Source organism: Armigeres subalbatus, chromosome 2 (assembly GCF_024139115.2).
Source record: "Armigeres subalbatus isolate Guangzhou_Male chromosome 2, GZ_Asu_2, whole genome shotgun sequence".
NCBI classification, from domain to species: domain Eukaryota; kingdom Metazoa; phylum Arthropoda; class Insecta; order Diptera; family Culicidae; genus Armigeres; species Armigeres subalbatus.
This window is the reverse complement of record NC_085140.1, coordinates 38382283-38399546: the sequence shown is the minus strand read 5'-3', so window position 1 is coordinate 38399546 and position 17264 is coordinate 38382283. Positions and strand designations below refer to the sequence as shown.

The 17264-nt window shown below is 42.5% G+C and overlaps 1 protein-coding gene across 9 annotated transcripts in view; it reads left to right on the top strand.

Annotated features, from left to right (window-relative positions):
• Positions 1-17264, top strand: part of LOC134218478 (serine/threonine-protein phosphatase 6 regulatory subunit 3) — a 72391-nt gene that overhangs the window by 16990 nt on the left and 38137 nt on the right. For all 9 annotated transcript variants that reach the window (XM_062697501.1, XM_062697496.1, XM_062697495.1 and 6 more), the window contains one exon: positions 6271-6729. In XM_062697501.1, the coding sequence (XP_062553485.1) occupies positions 6673-6729 (57 nt within the window). In that variant the 5' untranslated portion in view covers positions 6271-6672. The remainder of the gene's footprint in view (positions 1-6270; positions 6730-17264) is intronic.

Genomic DNA, 17264 nt, shown 5'->3' with positions numbered 1-17264 from the left:
ACGAATTGATTTCGATTTATGGAATTAGAGATTTTTGTAACAATTGCATTTTTGTCGATTTTGAGTTAAGCTTAAGTGGAATCGAAAAGCTTATTCTAGTAAACTTTCTATCATATTTTCTGAACAATGGGGTGGATCGATTTATGCAGCTGCTAACTTCTAAATTTCAGAAACTTGACCGGGATCTCGTCCTTCCCGGTAGCTTTACTGTTTTTAGAGCAACGGTTCTCAATCTGAGGCTCATGTACCCCTGGGGGTACTTTTGCAGGCTTCAAAAATGCGTAAACTAATTGATAAAGTTTAAAAAATTTATACAAAATGTGCATGGCGGTCAGAAAATTAAAGACTTCAAAATCCTGCTGACCCCATCCAGCACACTGTTTGAAGGGCTGTGGGACAAAATATCAAAAGAACAAAATATCGAATGAAGAAATTTGAAATTTTTTTTAATGACATCTTCCTAATCGAGACAAAATGTTAAATAATATGTTTAGAATATGCTTCTAAACTAAAATCTAGAATCTAAAGCTTCGGAAGCCTATATTTGAGAGGCATGAAGGCCTTTAACGAAAAACTCAAAAGCTTCGTTGCAAGAAGCTAGGAAGCCTCTTTCTAAGCAGCCCGTAAGCCTCCTTTTAAAGGGCTTCGAAGCATCCTTCCAAGCAGATCGTAAGAGGCTCGGAAATCTCCTTTCAAGACGATCGGAAGCCTCCTTTCCAAAGGTCCAGAAGCCTTCTTTCAAGCGGCCTGGAAGCCTTCTTTCAAGCGGCCCGGGAGCCTCCTTTCAAGAAGCTCTGGATCTTCCTTTCAAGAAGCCCGGAAGCCTCCTTTCAAGAGGCTCGGAAGCCTCCTTTCAAGAGGCTCGGAAGCCTCCTGTCTAAAAGGCTCGGATGCCTCCCCTCAAAGGCTCGGATGCCTCCCCTCAAAGGCTGGGTAGCCTCTTTTCAAAAGACTCGGAGGACTCTTTTCAAAACGCTCGGAAGACTCTTTTCAAGAGGCTCGGAAGCCTCCTTTCAAGAGACTCGGAAGTCCCCTTTCAAGAGGCACGGAGGCCACCTTTCAAGAGGCACGGAAGCCTCCTTTCAAGAGGCTCGGAAGCCTCCTTTCAAGAGGCTCGAGAGCCTCCTTTCAAGAGGCTCGGAAGCCTCCTTTCAAGAGGTTCAGGCCTCCTTTCAAGAGGCCCAGGTGCCTCCTTTCAAGAGGCCCAGGTGCCTCCTTTCAAGAGGCCCAGGTGCCTCCTTTCAAGAGGCCAGGTGCCTCCTTTCAAGAGGCCAGGTGCCTCCTTTCAAGAGGCCAGGTGCCTCCTTTCAAGAGGCCAGGTGCCTCCTTTTAAGAGGCCAGGCCTCCTTTCAAGAGGCCAGAAGCCTCCTTTCAAGAGGCCCAGGTGCCTCCTTTCAAGAGGCCAGGAGCCTCCTTTCAAGAGGCTCAGAAGCCTCCTTTCAAGAGGCCCAGGCCTCCTTTCAAGAGGCCCGGAAGCCTCCTTTCAAGAGGCCCGGAAGCCTCCTTTCAAGAGGCCCAGAAGCCTCCTTTCAAGAGGCCAGAAGCCTCCTTTCAAGAGGCCCAGGCCTCCTTTCAAGAGGCCCGATGCCTCCTTTCAAGAGGCCCGGAAGCCTCCTTACAAGAGGACTGAAAGCCTTCTTTCAAGAGGCCCAGAAGGCTCCTTTCAAGAGGCCCAGGCCTCCTTTCAAGAGGCCCAGAAGCCTCCTTTCAAGAGGCCCAAGCCTCCTTTCAAGAGGCCAGAAGCCTCCTTTCAAGAGGCCCGGAAGCCTCCTTTCAAGAGGCCAGAAGCCTCCTTTCAAGAGGCCAGGAAGCCTCCTTTCAAGAGGCCCAGGCCTCCTTTCAAGAGGCCCGGAAGCCTCCTTTCAAGAGGCCCAGGCCTCCTTTCAAGAGGCCCGGAAGCCTCCTTTCAAGAGGCCCAGAGCCTCCTTTCAAGAGGCCCGAAGCCTCCTTTCAAGAGGCCCGGAAGCCTCCTTTCAAGAGGCCAGAAGCCTCCTTTCAAGAGGCCCAGGCCTCCTTTCAATGAGGCCAGAAGCCTCCTTTCAAGAGGCCCGGAAGCCTCCTTTCAAGAGGCCCGGAAGCCTCCTTTCAAGAGGCCAAGCCTCCTTTCAAGAGGCCCAGGAAGCCTCCTTTCAAGAGGCCAGAAGCCTCCTTTCAAGAGGCCAGGCCTCCTTTCAAGAGGCCCAGAAGCCTCCTTTCAAGAGGCCAAGAAGCCTCCTTTCATGAAGCCCGGAAGCCTCCTTTCAAGAGGCCCAGGCCTCCTTTCAAGAGGCCCAGGCCTCCTTTCAAGAGGCCAGAAGCCTCCTTTCAAGAGGCCCAGAAGCCTCCTTTCAAGAGGGCCAGAAGCCTCCTTTCAAGAGTCCCAGAAGCCTCCTTTCAAGAAGCCCAGAAGCTTCCTTTCAAGAGGCCCAGAAGCCCCCTTTCAAGAGGCCCAGTAGCCTCCTTTCAAGAGGCCCAGAAGCCCCCTTTCAAGAGGCCCAGGCCTCTTTTCAAGAGGCCCGGAAGCCTCTTTTCAAGAGGCCCGGAAGCCTCCTTTCAAGAGGCCCAGAAGCCTCCTTTCAAGAGGCCCAGAAGCCTCCTTTCAAGAGGCCCAGAAGCCTCCTTTCAAGAGACCCGGAAGCCTCCTTTCAAGAGGCTCGGAAGGCTCCTTTCAAGAGGCTCGGAAGGCTCCTTTCAAGAGGCTCGGAAGGCTCCTTTCAAGAGGCTCGGAAGGCTCCTTTCAAGAGGCTCGGAAGCCTCCTTTCAAGAGGCTCGGAAGCCTCCTTTCAAGAAGCCCGGAAGCCTCCTTTCAAGAGGCCCGGAAGCCTCTTTTCAAGAGGCCCGGAAGCCTCCTTTCAAGAGGCCGGAAGCCTCCTTTCAAGAGGCTGGAGGCCTCCTTTCTAGAGGCCAGAAGCCTCTTTCAAGAGGCCCGGAAGCCTCTTTTCAAGAGGCCCGGAAGCCTCCTTTCAAGAGACCCAGAAGCCTCCTTTCAAGAGGCCAGGAAGCCTCTTTTCAAGAGGCCCAGAAGCCTCCTTTCAAGAGGCCCAGAAGCCTCCTTTCAAGAGGCCCAGAAGACACCTTTCAAGAGACTACGAAGCCTCCTTTCAAGAGGCTCGGAAGGCTCCTTTCAAGAGGCCTGAAGGCCCTTTCAAGAGGCTCTGGAAGGCTCCTTTCAAGAGGCCTCGGAAGGCTCCTTTCAAGAGGCCTGAAGGCTCCTTTCAAGAGGCTCAGAGCCTCCTTTCAAGTGGCTCGGAAGCCTCTTTCAAGTGATCCGGAAGCCTCCTTTCAAGTGGCCCGGAATCCTCCTTTCAAGAGGCCCGGAAGCCTGCTTTCAGGAGGCCCGGAAGCCTGCTTTCAAGAGGCCTTGAAGCCTCTTTTCAAGAAGTCTAGAAGCCTATTTTCAAGAGACCTAGAAGCCTCCTTTCAAGAGGCCCGGAAACCTCTTTCAAAAGGCTCGGAAGCCTCATTTCAAGAGGAACAGAAGCCTCGTTTCAAGAGGCCTAGAAGCCTCCTTTCAAGAGACCCGGAAGCCTCCTTTCAAGAGGCCTCAGGCTCCTTTCAAGAGGCTCGGAAGGCTCCTTTCAAGAGGCTCGGAAGCCTCCTTTCAAGAGGCTCGGAAGCCTCCTTTCAAGAGGCTCGGAAGCCTCCTTTCAAGAGGCTCGGAAGCCTCCTTTCAAGAGGCTCGGAAGCCTCCTTTCAAGAAGCCCGGAAGCCTACTTTCAAGAGGCTCGGAAGCTTCCTTTCAAGAGGCTCGGAAGCCTCCTTTCTAAAAGGCTCGGATGCCTCCACTCAAAGGCTGGGAAGCCTCTTTTCAAAACGCTCGGAGGACTCTTTTCAAGAGGCCCGGAAGCCTCCTTTCAAGAGGCTCGGATGCCTCCACTCAGGTGGCTTAGAATCCTCCATCAAAGGCTGGGAAGCCTTCTTTCAAAAGGGTTGGAAGACTCCTTTTAAGAGGCTCGGAAGCTTGAAGGCTTTTTGTACCAATGACAGAGCAAATAAGGTCTCTCTTCCGATCTGCACGTCTGCATCCCCGATGACAATCTTTACATCGTGCTTTGGACACTCTCCGTAGACCTGATCAAGGCCCTCATAGAACGCACCCTTTTGCTGTTCTTGGTAACTGTAGGAATTTCAGTAGGCTACCTTACCAGGATTGCGTTACCTACATCGCCTTGAAGGAGCTGCCTTCTCGATGCTGAGCACAGTGTTACAGCAATGTTTGGCTTAGAGTCCCTCGCTAGCACTCGGACGACGATCAGCCGCCCCTGACATGGTGGACAGACGTGCACTGCTGTGAGCCGCTCCTAACATGGAAAACAAACGGTCGATCAGATTTTTACCTCCGAAGAAGAGCAAATCCCCCAGTCCCTGTCAGCATACGACCAAAGTATCCACCAGGATTAGGTAGCCAGTCTTCTCTGAAGATGCTCGTTCCCCGGACGGCATCACAAGATTTTTTTTAACCGAAGTGCAAGCAGTACGCATTGCCCAGCATTTACTAGTTTGTAATGGCTGAGAAAGCTTTGGACAATGAATTATTGGCAGTGACTGATTTTCTACCCGCCGCTGCCACATCCAGGCGCTATCGTATATGCGCAAATAGCCAGCATGAGTTAACCGCCAGAAATTTGTATGGCGAAAGACATCTAACGCGGGTTTTCTCAAAATTAGGAACTTTTCATGAAAAACTATTTGGTACCGATTATGAAGGATGGTGTCCGCTACTACGCCTACCAAATATTTTTTTGATTACGGTGCTTTATTTTGAGAAATCGAACCTTAGATGCTTTTCGCCATACTGATTTCAGAAAGTTAACTCCTAGTGTGCCGCTGTAAGCATGCTCAAAGAAGGCGATTCATTATAAAATTGCACAATTCTTACGAAAAATGAACAAAATACTTCATCTAAATAAATATCAATTATTCAAAAATGTATGCAGATTTCGGATGAACAACTCATCTTTTATATTCGGCAAGCAGGTTCAACAGCCGAGATACAATATACACACGATCAAGTTGATTTGTTTGATTTATCAATCCCACCAATTTACAGGATCGTGACTACAGATTAAGATCAAGCTGCACATTGGAAATATTATTCTGTTTACCGGTTTAAGGTGAGTTTTGATATGATTACTCACTTCGGTGAACTCTTAAAAATTCGTGTGAATTTGTTCTATGCGTTTATCTTCTACACGGGGTACATTTCTTATCGCTATGATTTGCCGCTATCGTACGACCTGAGCTCAACGCTACATTTGAAAACCTTTTTTCAATCAGCTACGCAATATGAAAGTAGACTTTGACACAAATTATAAAAAAATGAGAAATTCGAACACACTTCCGACCAGATCGGGATCTTTCGCTGTTTGTTCAGACCTGTTTCTCCCACCCCGTTTATTTCTACCCGCCTCTATTATCTATTCATTATCTACACCTATAGGAAAGGAGATACTCAAAATGTCATTTCAATTCACCGACTCCCCGTCCAGGCACATAATTGCTGTGAGGGTGGATTCTTCTCTTTCAGGAAGAGCCGAACAACAGTCAGTCGATAACGACAACCGGTCGCGATTCGCGCTTGAATGATTGATAAAAATGACGTCATTATGGGGATAGTATCTGGCAATGCAGCCGCCACTAACGAGGAGCTTCGGTGCCGGTTTTATTTCGTCTGCTGTGCACACTGTTGCCTGAGGCTCACAATTGTAATCGATAATAGTTTTACTCTGCTTTTCCCTACTTTTTCGGTTAGAATTTGAAGAATTGGATGTACAAACAAAAGGGGTTTAAGAAAATGATTGCGTCGTCGATGTTCTTTTGTCCGTTTCACGTTTTTGTGTATCTGAATAATAAAATATGTTTTAGGTGAGAAACATTTCCATCCAAATATTTGTCACCCGGGAAGCACTGTGCTGCGGTTGTTGTGGTTCCCAGTTATTCGTAGTAGATGATAATGTTATTTCTGTAATTTCATTCTTGACTGTTCGAGTTCGATTTTTGTGATGTTTTAAAAATAAGCCCAGAAGGCCTTCTCTTTCCACTTCATGGCCTTCATTGCTGCCCACCACAACACGATCTCGGTTGAGATTCACTCGATGCTGCACCATGGATGAGACTCGGGTGTTGTTTCGTCAATTAGCAGTAGCAGACTATTGAATCCGCTCGCTTTGAAGTTCGACGTTTCCCAGCAGTCCGAAGTAAATGAACTGCCCGTGGGATGTGGGAGCGCTCACTATCTCTTTTTTGAGCATTGATAAATAATTCAGCTTTTTTCTCTTTCTTCCATTTCAGTGCTGTGTTATCACCATCAACGTGTTATATTGAATGAAATTAAAATTTAAACTAGTTATATCATCGCAAAAGAAAGTGCGTGTGAGATAGTGTAGAGCAAAGCAGAGCAGTCCGCATAAAAATAAAGTTTGTGTGTGTTCAAAATAGTAGCTAAAAAGTGCGGCAACTAGCATAGATATACATATTGGAAACGATATCCTCTCTGTCTCTTCCCTCGGGGTTTTATTTTGGTTGTCATCGTTGGAGAGTGCAGAAACATCTGGACACCGCCATCGGGCTGGGCCGTTCGATACACCATCAGCGGCCAAAAGTAGTAGACATCACCTTTGCCAGCGCCGACCGACTGCTACCGTCATCATCACTATCGCCGCCGGTTAGCCGGGAGGACACATTACCGTCGTCATGTTTTGGGACTCGGCGAACTCCGGTTCGAATATAGACAGTTTGCTCAGCAGAGAGGTGAGTAATCCTTGCGTTGTAGATTGGGTTCAGAAAGTCGACGTCAGTCGTTCAGTGATGCTAAAGATTAAATTTCTGTTATTAGATGATTTGCCTTTATCTTGATACTTTTTCCAAACTTTGTATGTATGCGCTCTCTATCGATAGACTATCCTGGCTATAACTGACTTGACTATGCAAATCCTATGAATTCAAATAAATAGAAAAATATCGTCATACAAGACATATCAACCCAACGCTGATGATGACTAAAATGTGCAAAATTTCTTCCAAACTAGTTTAATGTGGCTTTGGATATTTGCCATTCGTTCTGGGTACTGTCACTTCGATATATCCGGGCTGTTTTTGATAGCTTATACAAACATTGAAATTGTACGGATGAAATTTTACTTTAAGGATCCAAATTTCATACGTAAAACTGAAAGCATTGGCCGAGGTTCTGCCAGTAGAAGCATAAGTACTAGAACGCTAGTGGCGCTGTAGTCAATTAAATTATTTTGTTAAATTATGCTTAAACAACCTTCAATTGGCATCATGTTGTAGTGTATGTTTTGTTTCATCACCAACATCGGTTTGACACTTGTAGTACCAGTACTTTGGCTGGCAGGTCGAAGTGACCTAGATGTTAGTCACGCGAACAGGAGCGACATTAGTAATCTAATACTTATATATCTAAACTGTTCTGCCAAATCTCAGCAAAAGCGCAAACGAAAAATTTTCCATTTTTTGCCCAAGTTTTCGTTTAGCAGATTTAATTGATCACTAATCTTATCTGCTATCCCTCAACCTCATAACTAAGCTCCCGTAATCTGTGACATATGTATACGCATTTTTCCAAAAATGATGTTAACAAGTAGAACTTATCGAATTCTTTAACAGAAAAATGGAAAACATGTAGGGTTGTTATTTGGCGCATACGGCATTTTTCCAGATTACGGCAGTGAGGATGTCGTACAACAAATGTACGTATGAATTAAAATGAAATGATTTCCGTTTTCCTTTTACGAACAAAACATTACAAGTTAGTCAAAAAGCCGCTTGGTGCGGTTTGGCAGAATCCCGGCCAACTGATCTTACTGATCCCACTGATATCTAATTTTTCTAATCACTTATTGAAAATAACATACTTTGTCAAATTTTTCGAAATAATAGCAGTTACCATTTTTGAGATATGGTACATGTTCTTAGTGATATAAAGGTCACTGACAAGTAAAACAGGGCGGCAGATCATTAGTCGGAGGAAGGATCGTCAGTTGGCAACTTTTAATATGGACAAAAATTGCACACGAATATCGCGCATGAACGATGCTATTGCTGTTTTTTCTCAAAAATGTACCCAATACTATTTTAGAGATGACGAATCATGAATGCAGACAATATTTTTACAGATGTTCTAAGTTTTCCAAACCATTCTGGATTTTAGGGCCTTGGTCTACCAGGGTAGCCACTGAATCGGGAAAACCGGGAGACCCGGGAATTAATCGGGAATCCGATAGAACCGGAAAAAACCCAGATTAATCCACCTAGCGGTGATGGTGCCTTTCTCGTTTTTTTTTTCGAGTGAGTAATTTCTACGCACTTTTGGAATGAAGAAAAACATATTTTGGGCATATCTATCGAGCCCATAGTCCGATCTGGCCAATTTTGAATAGGAAACAATGGGACATGTTTTTGCGTCGAATGCAACCTGTTGCGAGGAAATTGGTTGAGGGTAAGTGCTAAAAAAGTGAGCTATAAATTTTTACGCGCTTTTTTATGAGAAAAAGTATTTTGACCATAACTTCTGAGCCCATAGTCCGATCCGGCCAATTGTAAATAGGAAACAATGGGACAGGATTCTGTGTCGAATGCAACTTGTTGCGATCAAATCGGTTAGGGCTAAGTGGCTGAAAAGTGGGCTAGACTTTTCCACTCGTTGTTGCCTAAAAAAAAGTATTTTGACCATAACTTCTGAGCCCATAGTCCGATCCGGCCCTTTGTCAATAGGAAACAATGGGACAGGATTATGCGTCGAATGCAACTTGTTACGATTAAATCGGTTAGGGCTAAGTGGCTGAAAAGTTGGCTAGACTTTTCCACTCGTTGTTGCCTAAAAAAAGTATTTTGACCATAACTTCGGAGCCCATAGTCCGATCCGGCCAATTGTCAATAGGAAACAATTGGACAGGATTCTGCGTCAAATGCAACTTGTTGCGAGCAAATCGGTTAGGGCTAAGTGCCTGAAAAGTTGGCTAGACTTTTCCACTCGTTGTTGCCTAAAGAAAAGTATTTTGACCATAACTTCTGAGCCCATAGTCCGATCCGGCCAATTGTCAATAGGAAATAATGGGACAGGATTCTGCGTCGAATGCAACTTGTTGCGAGCAAATCGGTTAGGGCTAAGTGGCTGAAAAGTGGGCTAGACTTTTCCACTCGTTGTTGCCTAAAAAAAAGTATTTTGACCATAACTTCTGAGCCCATAGTCCGATCTGGCCAATTGTCAATAGGAAACAATGGGACAGGATTCTGCGTCGAATGCAACTTGTTGCGAGCAAATCGGTTAGGGCTAAGTGGCTGAAAAGTGGGCTAGACTTTTCCACTCGTTGTTGCCTAAAAAAAAGTATTTTGACCATAACTTCTGAGCCCATAGTCCGATCTGGCCAATTGTCAATAGGAAACAATGGGACAGGATTCTGCGTCGAATGCAACTTGTTGCGAGCAAATCGGTTAGGGCTCAGTGGCTGAAAAGTGGGCTAGACTTTTCCACTCGTTGTTGCCCAAAAAAAAGTATTTTGACCATAACTTCTGAGCCATAGTCCGATCCGGCCAATTGCCAACAGGAAACAATGGGACAGGATTATGCGTCGAATGCAACTTGTTACGATTAAATCGGTTAGGGCTAAGTGCCTGAAAAGTGGGCTAGACTTTTCCACTCGTTGTTGCCTAAAGAAAAGTATTTTGACCATAACTTCTGATCTCATAGTCCGATCCGGCCAATTTTCAATAGGAAAATAATGGGACAGGATTCTGCGTCGAATGCAGCTTGTTGCGAGCAAATCGGTTAGGGCTAAGTGCCTGAAAAGTTGGCTAGACTTTTCCACTCGTTGTTGCCTAAAAAAAAGTATTTTGACCATAACTTTTGAGCCCATAGTCCGATCCGGCCAATTGTCAATAGGAAACAATGGGACAGGATTCTGCGTCGAATGCAACTTGTTGCGAGCAAATCGGTTAGGGTTAAGTGCCTGAAAAGTGGGCTAGACTTTTTCACTCGTTGTTGCCTAAAGAAAAAGTATTTTGACCATAACTTCTGAGCCCATAGTCCGATCCGGCCAATTGTCAATAGGAAACAATGGGACAGGATTCTGCGTCGAATGCAACTTGTTGCGAGCAAATCGGTTAGGGCTAAGTGCCTGAAAAGTTGGCTAGATTTTTTGCGCACATACACACACACACATACACACACACAGACATCACCTCGATTCGTCGAGCTGAGTCGATCGGTATATAACACTATGGGTCTCCGAGCCTCCTATAAAAAGTTTGTTTTTGGAGCGAACATATAGCCTTTACGTATACTTTGTATACGAGAAAGGCAAAAAGGGAAATAACCGGGAATTTTATTGACGCTGAACAAATTTCATGTTTTGTTTCGACGGAATAAATAAAAAGCTAAATAACTGCTTGTATTTTTATAAATCTTTTTGCTAATTATTTGCAGTTTATTCAAATCCTAGGATTCATGAAATGCCGTTTGAATAAGTTTTCTTATTGTGGATTTACTCGATATCAAGATTTTCCCGATTACTTTTACGGCTACTCAGAGGAAGCGCAAAAAGTCGAGGGAAAAAGCCAATGTAAATATTGTAAAAAACTAACTAAATTTTAATGATCACAAATATCAAATCAAACAAATCAATTCTAATCAGTCGCGAAGCTTCATGAAATTATTTCGATATTTTGTGCTGTTTTTTTGGCAAATATTGAACATTTCATATCTCAAGATCAGACAAACGCTTGACTACTCTAACCAATTATGTCCACCTAGCAAGGATTTAGGAGTCACGTCTTGATTTAATAATTATTTTAACAGAAATTTATCAATATCTTCCAAAGCATGGAATTTTATTTAGAATTTCTGGAAATCCAAAATTACAATCTTAAAATATATTCCATGAAAAAAGATTAAAGATTAACCCTTTCCCGCCCATGACTTTTTTCATAGCCAAAATTAATGGAAAACAAAAAAAAAGTTTTTGATTGTAAATCAATAGTTAATTGATAATTTTCAATAGTTTCACTATTTGTACACAAAATTGATTATGTTTGCAGTCTAATGGAACCATAAAGATGTGTCAAATATTCCTTTTTGTTGTTGAAACAATTCGATGAAGGTTAGAAGGTGCAAAATTCGATGGTGCTCCACAGACACCATGGGAGGGAGAGGGTTAAAGTAACCCTTTTTTCTAAAGATCGTTTTATGAATTCCAGCTTTTTTTGTCGAAATACAAATACATAAGCTCTGAAATCTGCGGCGAAATGCTTAGCTTTATTTGTTTATTTGCCAAAATTTTAAATTGTTTCTATTCAAGGAGACACACTGAAATCTGATTGATAATTTCTGAAAATTCTATCGGCATTTCAGATTTTGCAAAATATCAAAAATCATTCTAAGAGTTAGATATTTAACTGGAATCTTAGAAGTATATCTGCATTTTAGAATGTCTTTTGGACACATGATGTTGTATGAAACCATTAGCAATACTCCATTTCTTGAGAATTCCATTACTAGAAACATCAAACATCTTAAAACCCTCTTCGAAGTTCTCCAAGAAATCTAACGAAAAGATTTTTAATATTGGCCTTTTAAAATTGATTTTAGGTGCTATATTCATTGCACTTTACAATGCTCATCAGTCAGTAAAATGCATTACCAGTTAAACTTGAATTGTTCCGTTACCAAGAAGTAAGGATGACCGAGAAGCAGCGCGGTGGGCTCTCACTCAGTGGACTCGAGTCCGATCCTCATGTTGAACTTTTTTTTTTTAACCCTTACAATTAAATCGTAAAGCATTGAATGCGTTACTTAAAAATAATATATGAAATCACGAAGTTCGTTCATGGTGTATGTTCATACATGTGCAATGTGCATACATCTAATTTTAAGGAACAGCTTTTTACCCGTGCATAGTGGCGAACACCTTCCTACATAACTGGTACCACATACTTTTTCGTGAACAGTTGATTATTTTTTTTAGAAAAGTCTTTTTTAGTCTTTCGCCATGCAAATTTCTTACGGTTAAGGTCACTCCTGACGGAATCCAAGATTAAAAGTGCTCGCGTTTTCGGGGGCACACCACTCGATTCAGAGGCGGCGCACAACTGTCATTTTTGTTGATTTAGCTTTGCTGCATCGCAGCATGCGTGAAATAGTAAAAATGACAGTTGTGCGTTGCTTCCTTATCGAGTGGTGTGCCATCGAAAACTCGAGCATTTTATATCTTGGATTCCGTCAGGAGTGACCTTAACTTCTTGCTGCTGTTCGAGCATATGCTGGCACCAGCCACTATTTGTGATAACTTCAAACAGTTACTGCTAGAATGATGAAAACTGTCTGAAATTGAACCCATGGCCTTCTGCGTGTTCACACATGACCATATTGTTTTTCTTTGGTTTATTTATGATGTATTGCAATATATTCCATAAATTTTGATGGTTAACTCACATGATCAGAAATACGACTGAAAAAGTGTCGCGTACAACAAGCATCTTTGTTCTACTGATTGCTTGGCCGAATGAGTGCAAAATCCCATTCATCGATTATTTCTTTTTCGATACATTTCTGCCGGAAAAGTTTCAAAATATGAACCGGGAAAATCGGGAATTTGAAAATGGAAAATTAGTGGCCACCCTGAGGTCAATTACGTTTAGTACGAAACCAAACAGCAACTCATGGTGCCCATACAGGCCCTTAGAGTCCATGCGCATAATTTACGATCTAGATATGTCCAAACAGAATGTTCTAAGTTCTCCAAATCATTCTGGAGCTTAGACGAATTGGTATACCAAGACAACTGGACTTGATATCAAGCCAATAACAATCCAATAAGTTTCAAAATATGAACCGGGTAAATCGGTAATTCGAAAATGGAAAATTAGTGGCCATGAGGTCAATTAAATACGTTTAGTACGAAACCAAACAGCAACTCATGGTGCCCATACAGGCCCTCAGAGTCCATGCGCATAATTTACGATATACATATGTCCAAATCGTATGTTCTAAGTTCTCCAAATCATTCTGGAGTTCAAACCTTTTGATATACTATGTCAACTGGGCAAAATACAAAGCCAATAGAAACCTATGGTGTCCCTTCAGGCCCTTAAAGGCCGGATCCTACGAGGAGGTCGACGGGCGGGAATGGCCAGCATATAAAATGATGACGGATGGCCGGAGGACGGTTTACGCGACGGAGTTAGCTTTGCCGAGTGTAATACTCCACGGAAGCCAGTGATTGAAATTAGGTGGCATGAAAAGCTCACACGACACGACACACACATCCGCCGAAAGATACAATAATTCTGGAATTCCCCGGCGGCTAGTAGTGAGACGTCGCTGGTTTATATTTTTCCAAAATCTCCACTCCCGGTCCGAAACCAGATTTCAAACGCGGACTAGCGAATTATTGGGAAAACGGTCGAAACACTTCTTCTTAGAGTAACGAATGTATCTCGAATGGTCGCCTTTTTTTTCCTTCTACCCCACCGGCTTTCCAGTGGAGGCTTACGGCCCATATTTCCTCCTCTGTAGCTGCATATTGTTGCTCACTTTGGTAGCCAAATTTGATAACAATCAAGACCACATCATGTGTTCATCCATATATAGATCGCCCCCCCCAATTTAAAATGTCGGTTGAATCTAACTTCACAAAATTCGTCCTTATCTTTCCATTCTATACAAATAATAAATAAATGTTACCGTTGAGTACCAATATAAAAGTGGCCAACTTACGATTTTTCCTCCGACGATAACAGGATGTAGGTGTGGCCTATAAACAATGTCAGTGTCGGAAAATTTATGAGCTGAAGATTATTTTTAGTATATAAAAATGTGAATTTGGCTGAGAAATGCCTGAGATATTGCTACGTCAATTCCGGGTCAATATGACCCGAACATCGTAAGTGTGAGTTTTTTAGCACTGTAGGAAGGTTAAAAATATCTGGAAAAACAGGCAGATAAGTGAACGCACCAAAATACGAATGTTCAACTCTTATGTGAAATCCGTGCTGTTATACGCTAGCTAAACATGGTGTGTATCAGTAGAGAACACTCAATGGCAGGTGTTCACCAACAGATGCCTGCGGTACATAATTCGGGCCTGGTGGCCTCACAACTGGATCTCAAACCACGAGCTCCATCATCTTTGTCACCAGACATCGGGATTGGAAGTGGGGCTGGCTTGGCCACAGCATTAGACTGGAACCCAGCGGGACATCGCAGCAGAGGCAGACTTTCATGGAAAATGCGGGAAAAAGTAGGGAGTTTTTTGAAATTACACAAAAAATCGGGGAAAAAAGTCATCAGGTGTTCATTTCATTAAATCATGTGTAATTATTCTAGTAAACATGAAAAATTATCACTTATTATTTTAATCGATTATGTTTTGCCACGTAATATTTGAAACTATTTGAGGAACTATCCGGCTTTGTCAAATGTATATTGAAAATGATATTGAAACTAGAATTCTTTAATATCGAGTCTTAACCCCTTCTCGGTAGTGATGATGGAAAGCAATATGCCACCTACGCTTCAGCAGGTTCCTAAGAGCAAGGATATCTCCAAAAGTCCAAGAAAAAGCTAATAAGTGTTTCGTTGCAGCGTATTCGAAGGCAGGCTTCGTCAAAGATACCGTGTGCCACGCAAAGCGCGCAAGCCCAAGTCCTGGTGCTAGATGGGAAACTAAACAGACCTGACACAACGGTACTCTGGCGAGACAAAAGGTTTGCGCAGGCCCAATAAGCCGACAGTACATTCACAAATTACGAACGGCATGGACCGAGTTGATTGCAGAAGGCTTTTATCTACTGCACAGCCTACTCCGGGCTTAGTCTAAGAAATAATTAATGAAAAAAGGCTTCCGAAAAGTTCAGTAGCTTCGTTGAAAAACGGCTTGAAAACCACCCCCCAAATATATTTCAGATCGTACAACCATTCTCCGTGCTAATCAAAACAAAACACGTTCAATCGCGCATTCAACAACCAAATATCGTGAAAGTTCTGCGTCTTACACGAAACATGGCAATCCACACTAATTAATTTACTTCCCGATCGCACAAAACACACTGATTGATTAAGAAATACCAATAAAAATGAACAAATTTTGCAATATTGAATAAATATTTTATCTTGTATGACGCGGGCATTGATACAACTGTACATAGTTAGCTGCTGTAGTTTATCGAAAATCTTTCTCGCCCAAAAAAATCCTAAAGCAGTTGAGAATCGAAGCTCGTTGCCTCCGTATTAGCTATCCAACGTCTTTGATTGCAAGGCTATCTGGAAAACCCCATGCTAATACTATTCAATTAACCTAACCGCAGTCACCTTCGTGTATGTATAATTGATAGACCTTTACCCATTTCACTCTGTGATATACACAATAATCAAATTATTCAAATCATCACAACACGCAAACTATCGTCTGATTTGTAATCAGCCGCAGGTTATATTTTCCTCTCCCTTCACTGTACGTTTCTATTTCAAACAATAACAAATCATTCCGGTCTTTTCGCTTTTATGATGATTACTGGCACCGCTGCACGAATTGGCAACGTGCTACACTTTCACGACTCGTACACCGCCAAAACAAAACAGCGGTAGTCTGGTCTGTGTGATGAGGTGATTTTCCTTCTCCTGTTTTTGTCAGCGTTCTGGTCCAGCGATGAATCATCGCAAATATACTCACGGGATTTAAAAACAAAAACTTCATGTCAAATATTTCATACGGTGATAATTGGCAAAGAGTAATCACTGTCTGTTTTGGGTTTCGTAAATTATATTTAATTAGGTTTTAATCAACTAATTATAAAAAAAAAGTATTAGTGTTAAGTAAGCTACTCTGCGCATTGCAATTTGACTGAAGTTTCAGCAATTTATATTTAAAAACATGAGAATGATAAAAGGAATCAAAGTTTTCACAAATTTTAGTTTACTTGATTTTTTAATGCCATATAAGACAATATGTATAATTTATTGTGAGCTACGTCGGACTAGGAATAAAAATTGCATTGACGTTCTGTAGTGAGTTTCACAAATCGTTTTTGCCTTTCTCGTACAACGAAGTTGTACCGAAAGGCTATCATTTCACTCCGAAAACGAACTTTTTATAGAAGCCTCTGAGACCCATAATGTTATATACCAATCGACTCAGCTCGACAACACATGTCTGTCTGTCCGTGTGTATGTATGTGCACAAAAGCTAAAAAAAAACATTATACAACTTTTCGTATAGTAATCATTAACCGATTGTCTCGCAACAAGTTTTATTCAACAGGGGACAAAGCCTTGTTGATCACTATTGAATTTGAAAACGATGGGTCACTGCATTTAAAAATTATGAAGAAAATGGTACATCGAACCATATAAGCCTCATATAAGGTTGGTGTCTTGACTAAATGCGAGAAAGGCATCACCAACGCTAGGTGGATTAATCTGAGTTATTTAATTACTATTGTACATAATGTAAGTAAAATTACAATTCAGAAGATATGTATTTCTTTATTTTCCTATGTTCCTGAACAGTTAAACGGAAAAGGCTTTCTTGTTAACCCTTCTTCAAGCTTTCTATACGATTGATCTGCGTTTCGTTCGACCGAACTACATATCTGTTTCCAGGTGCGCTGGCAAATATAGGTGAACGTATCCTCCGATAAGAACAGGCACCTGTTGTAGACTTATCGCCACTCCTCTTTTCATTTCCATAGACCTCGGTGGAATGGTTGAATTACGACTACGAGTTCAACAGAAACGAACGTAAACAGAACAAGTTATTACAAGTCATGTTTGTATAAATTTCGCACTATAGAATGGGTATAGATTCCCCCATGATAAAAAAAAATGAAAACAGTGAGAAGCATTATGAGATCAGCGAACTGAAACCAGCTCTCACGAAGTAGAGTGCATCGTTTTACGCTTTTCTTAGGTGCCGATAGGAACGTGTCGTGGGGGTGCTAATGTTGCGGTGGAAGCGCGCGGCGGCAGTTGTCACGGTTCGATTAGTACCCGAGTTTGGCTGGGCTAAGCGATTCGGTGTGCAGTAGGGCACGCAGCATTTTCGTCATCTTAGTCAGCAGCAGCGTGCGATGCGGTTGTAGAACGTCGTATCATGAATGGCAGTGGTTGTCAAACTGGGGTTGATCATGTCTATTGGTATTTTAAATTATTATGTTCCTTGCTGGGCCAACAATGAATATTCAAATCTACATATTCTTTTAATTTTAATTTTCTTTTTCTTTCATTTTCATTTATATTTTGTTTCTTTCATTTCTAGTTTTCTCTTTCT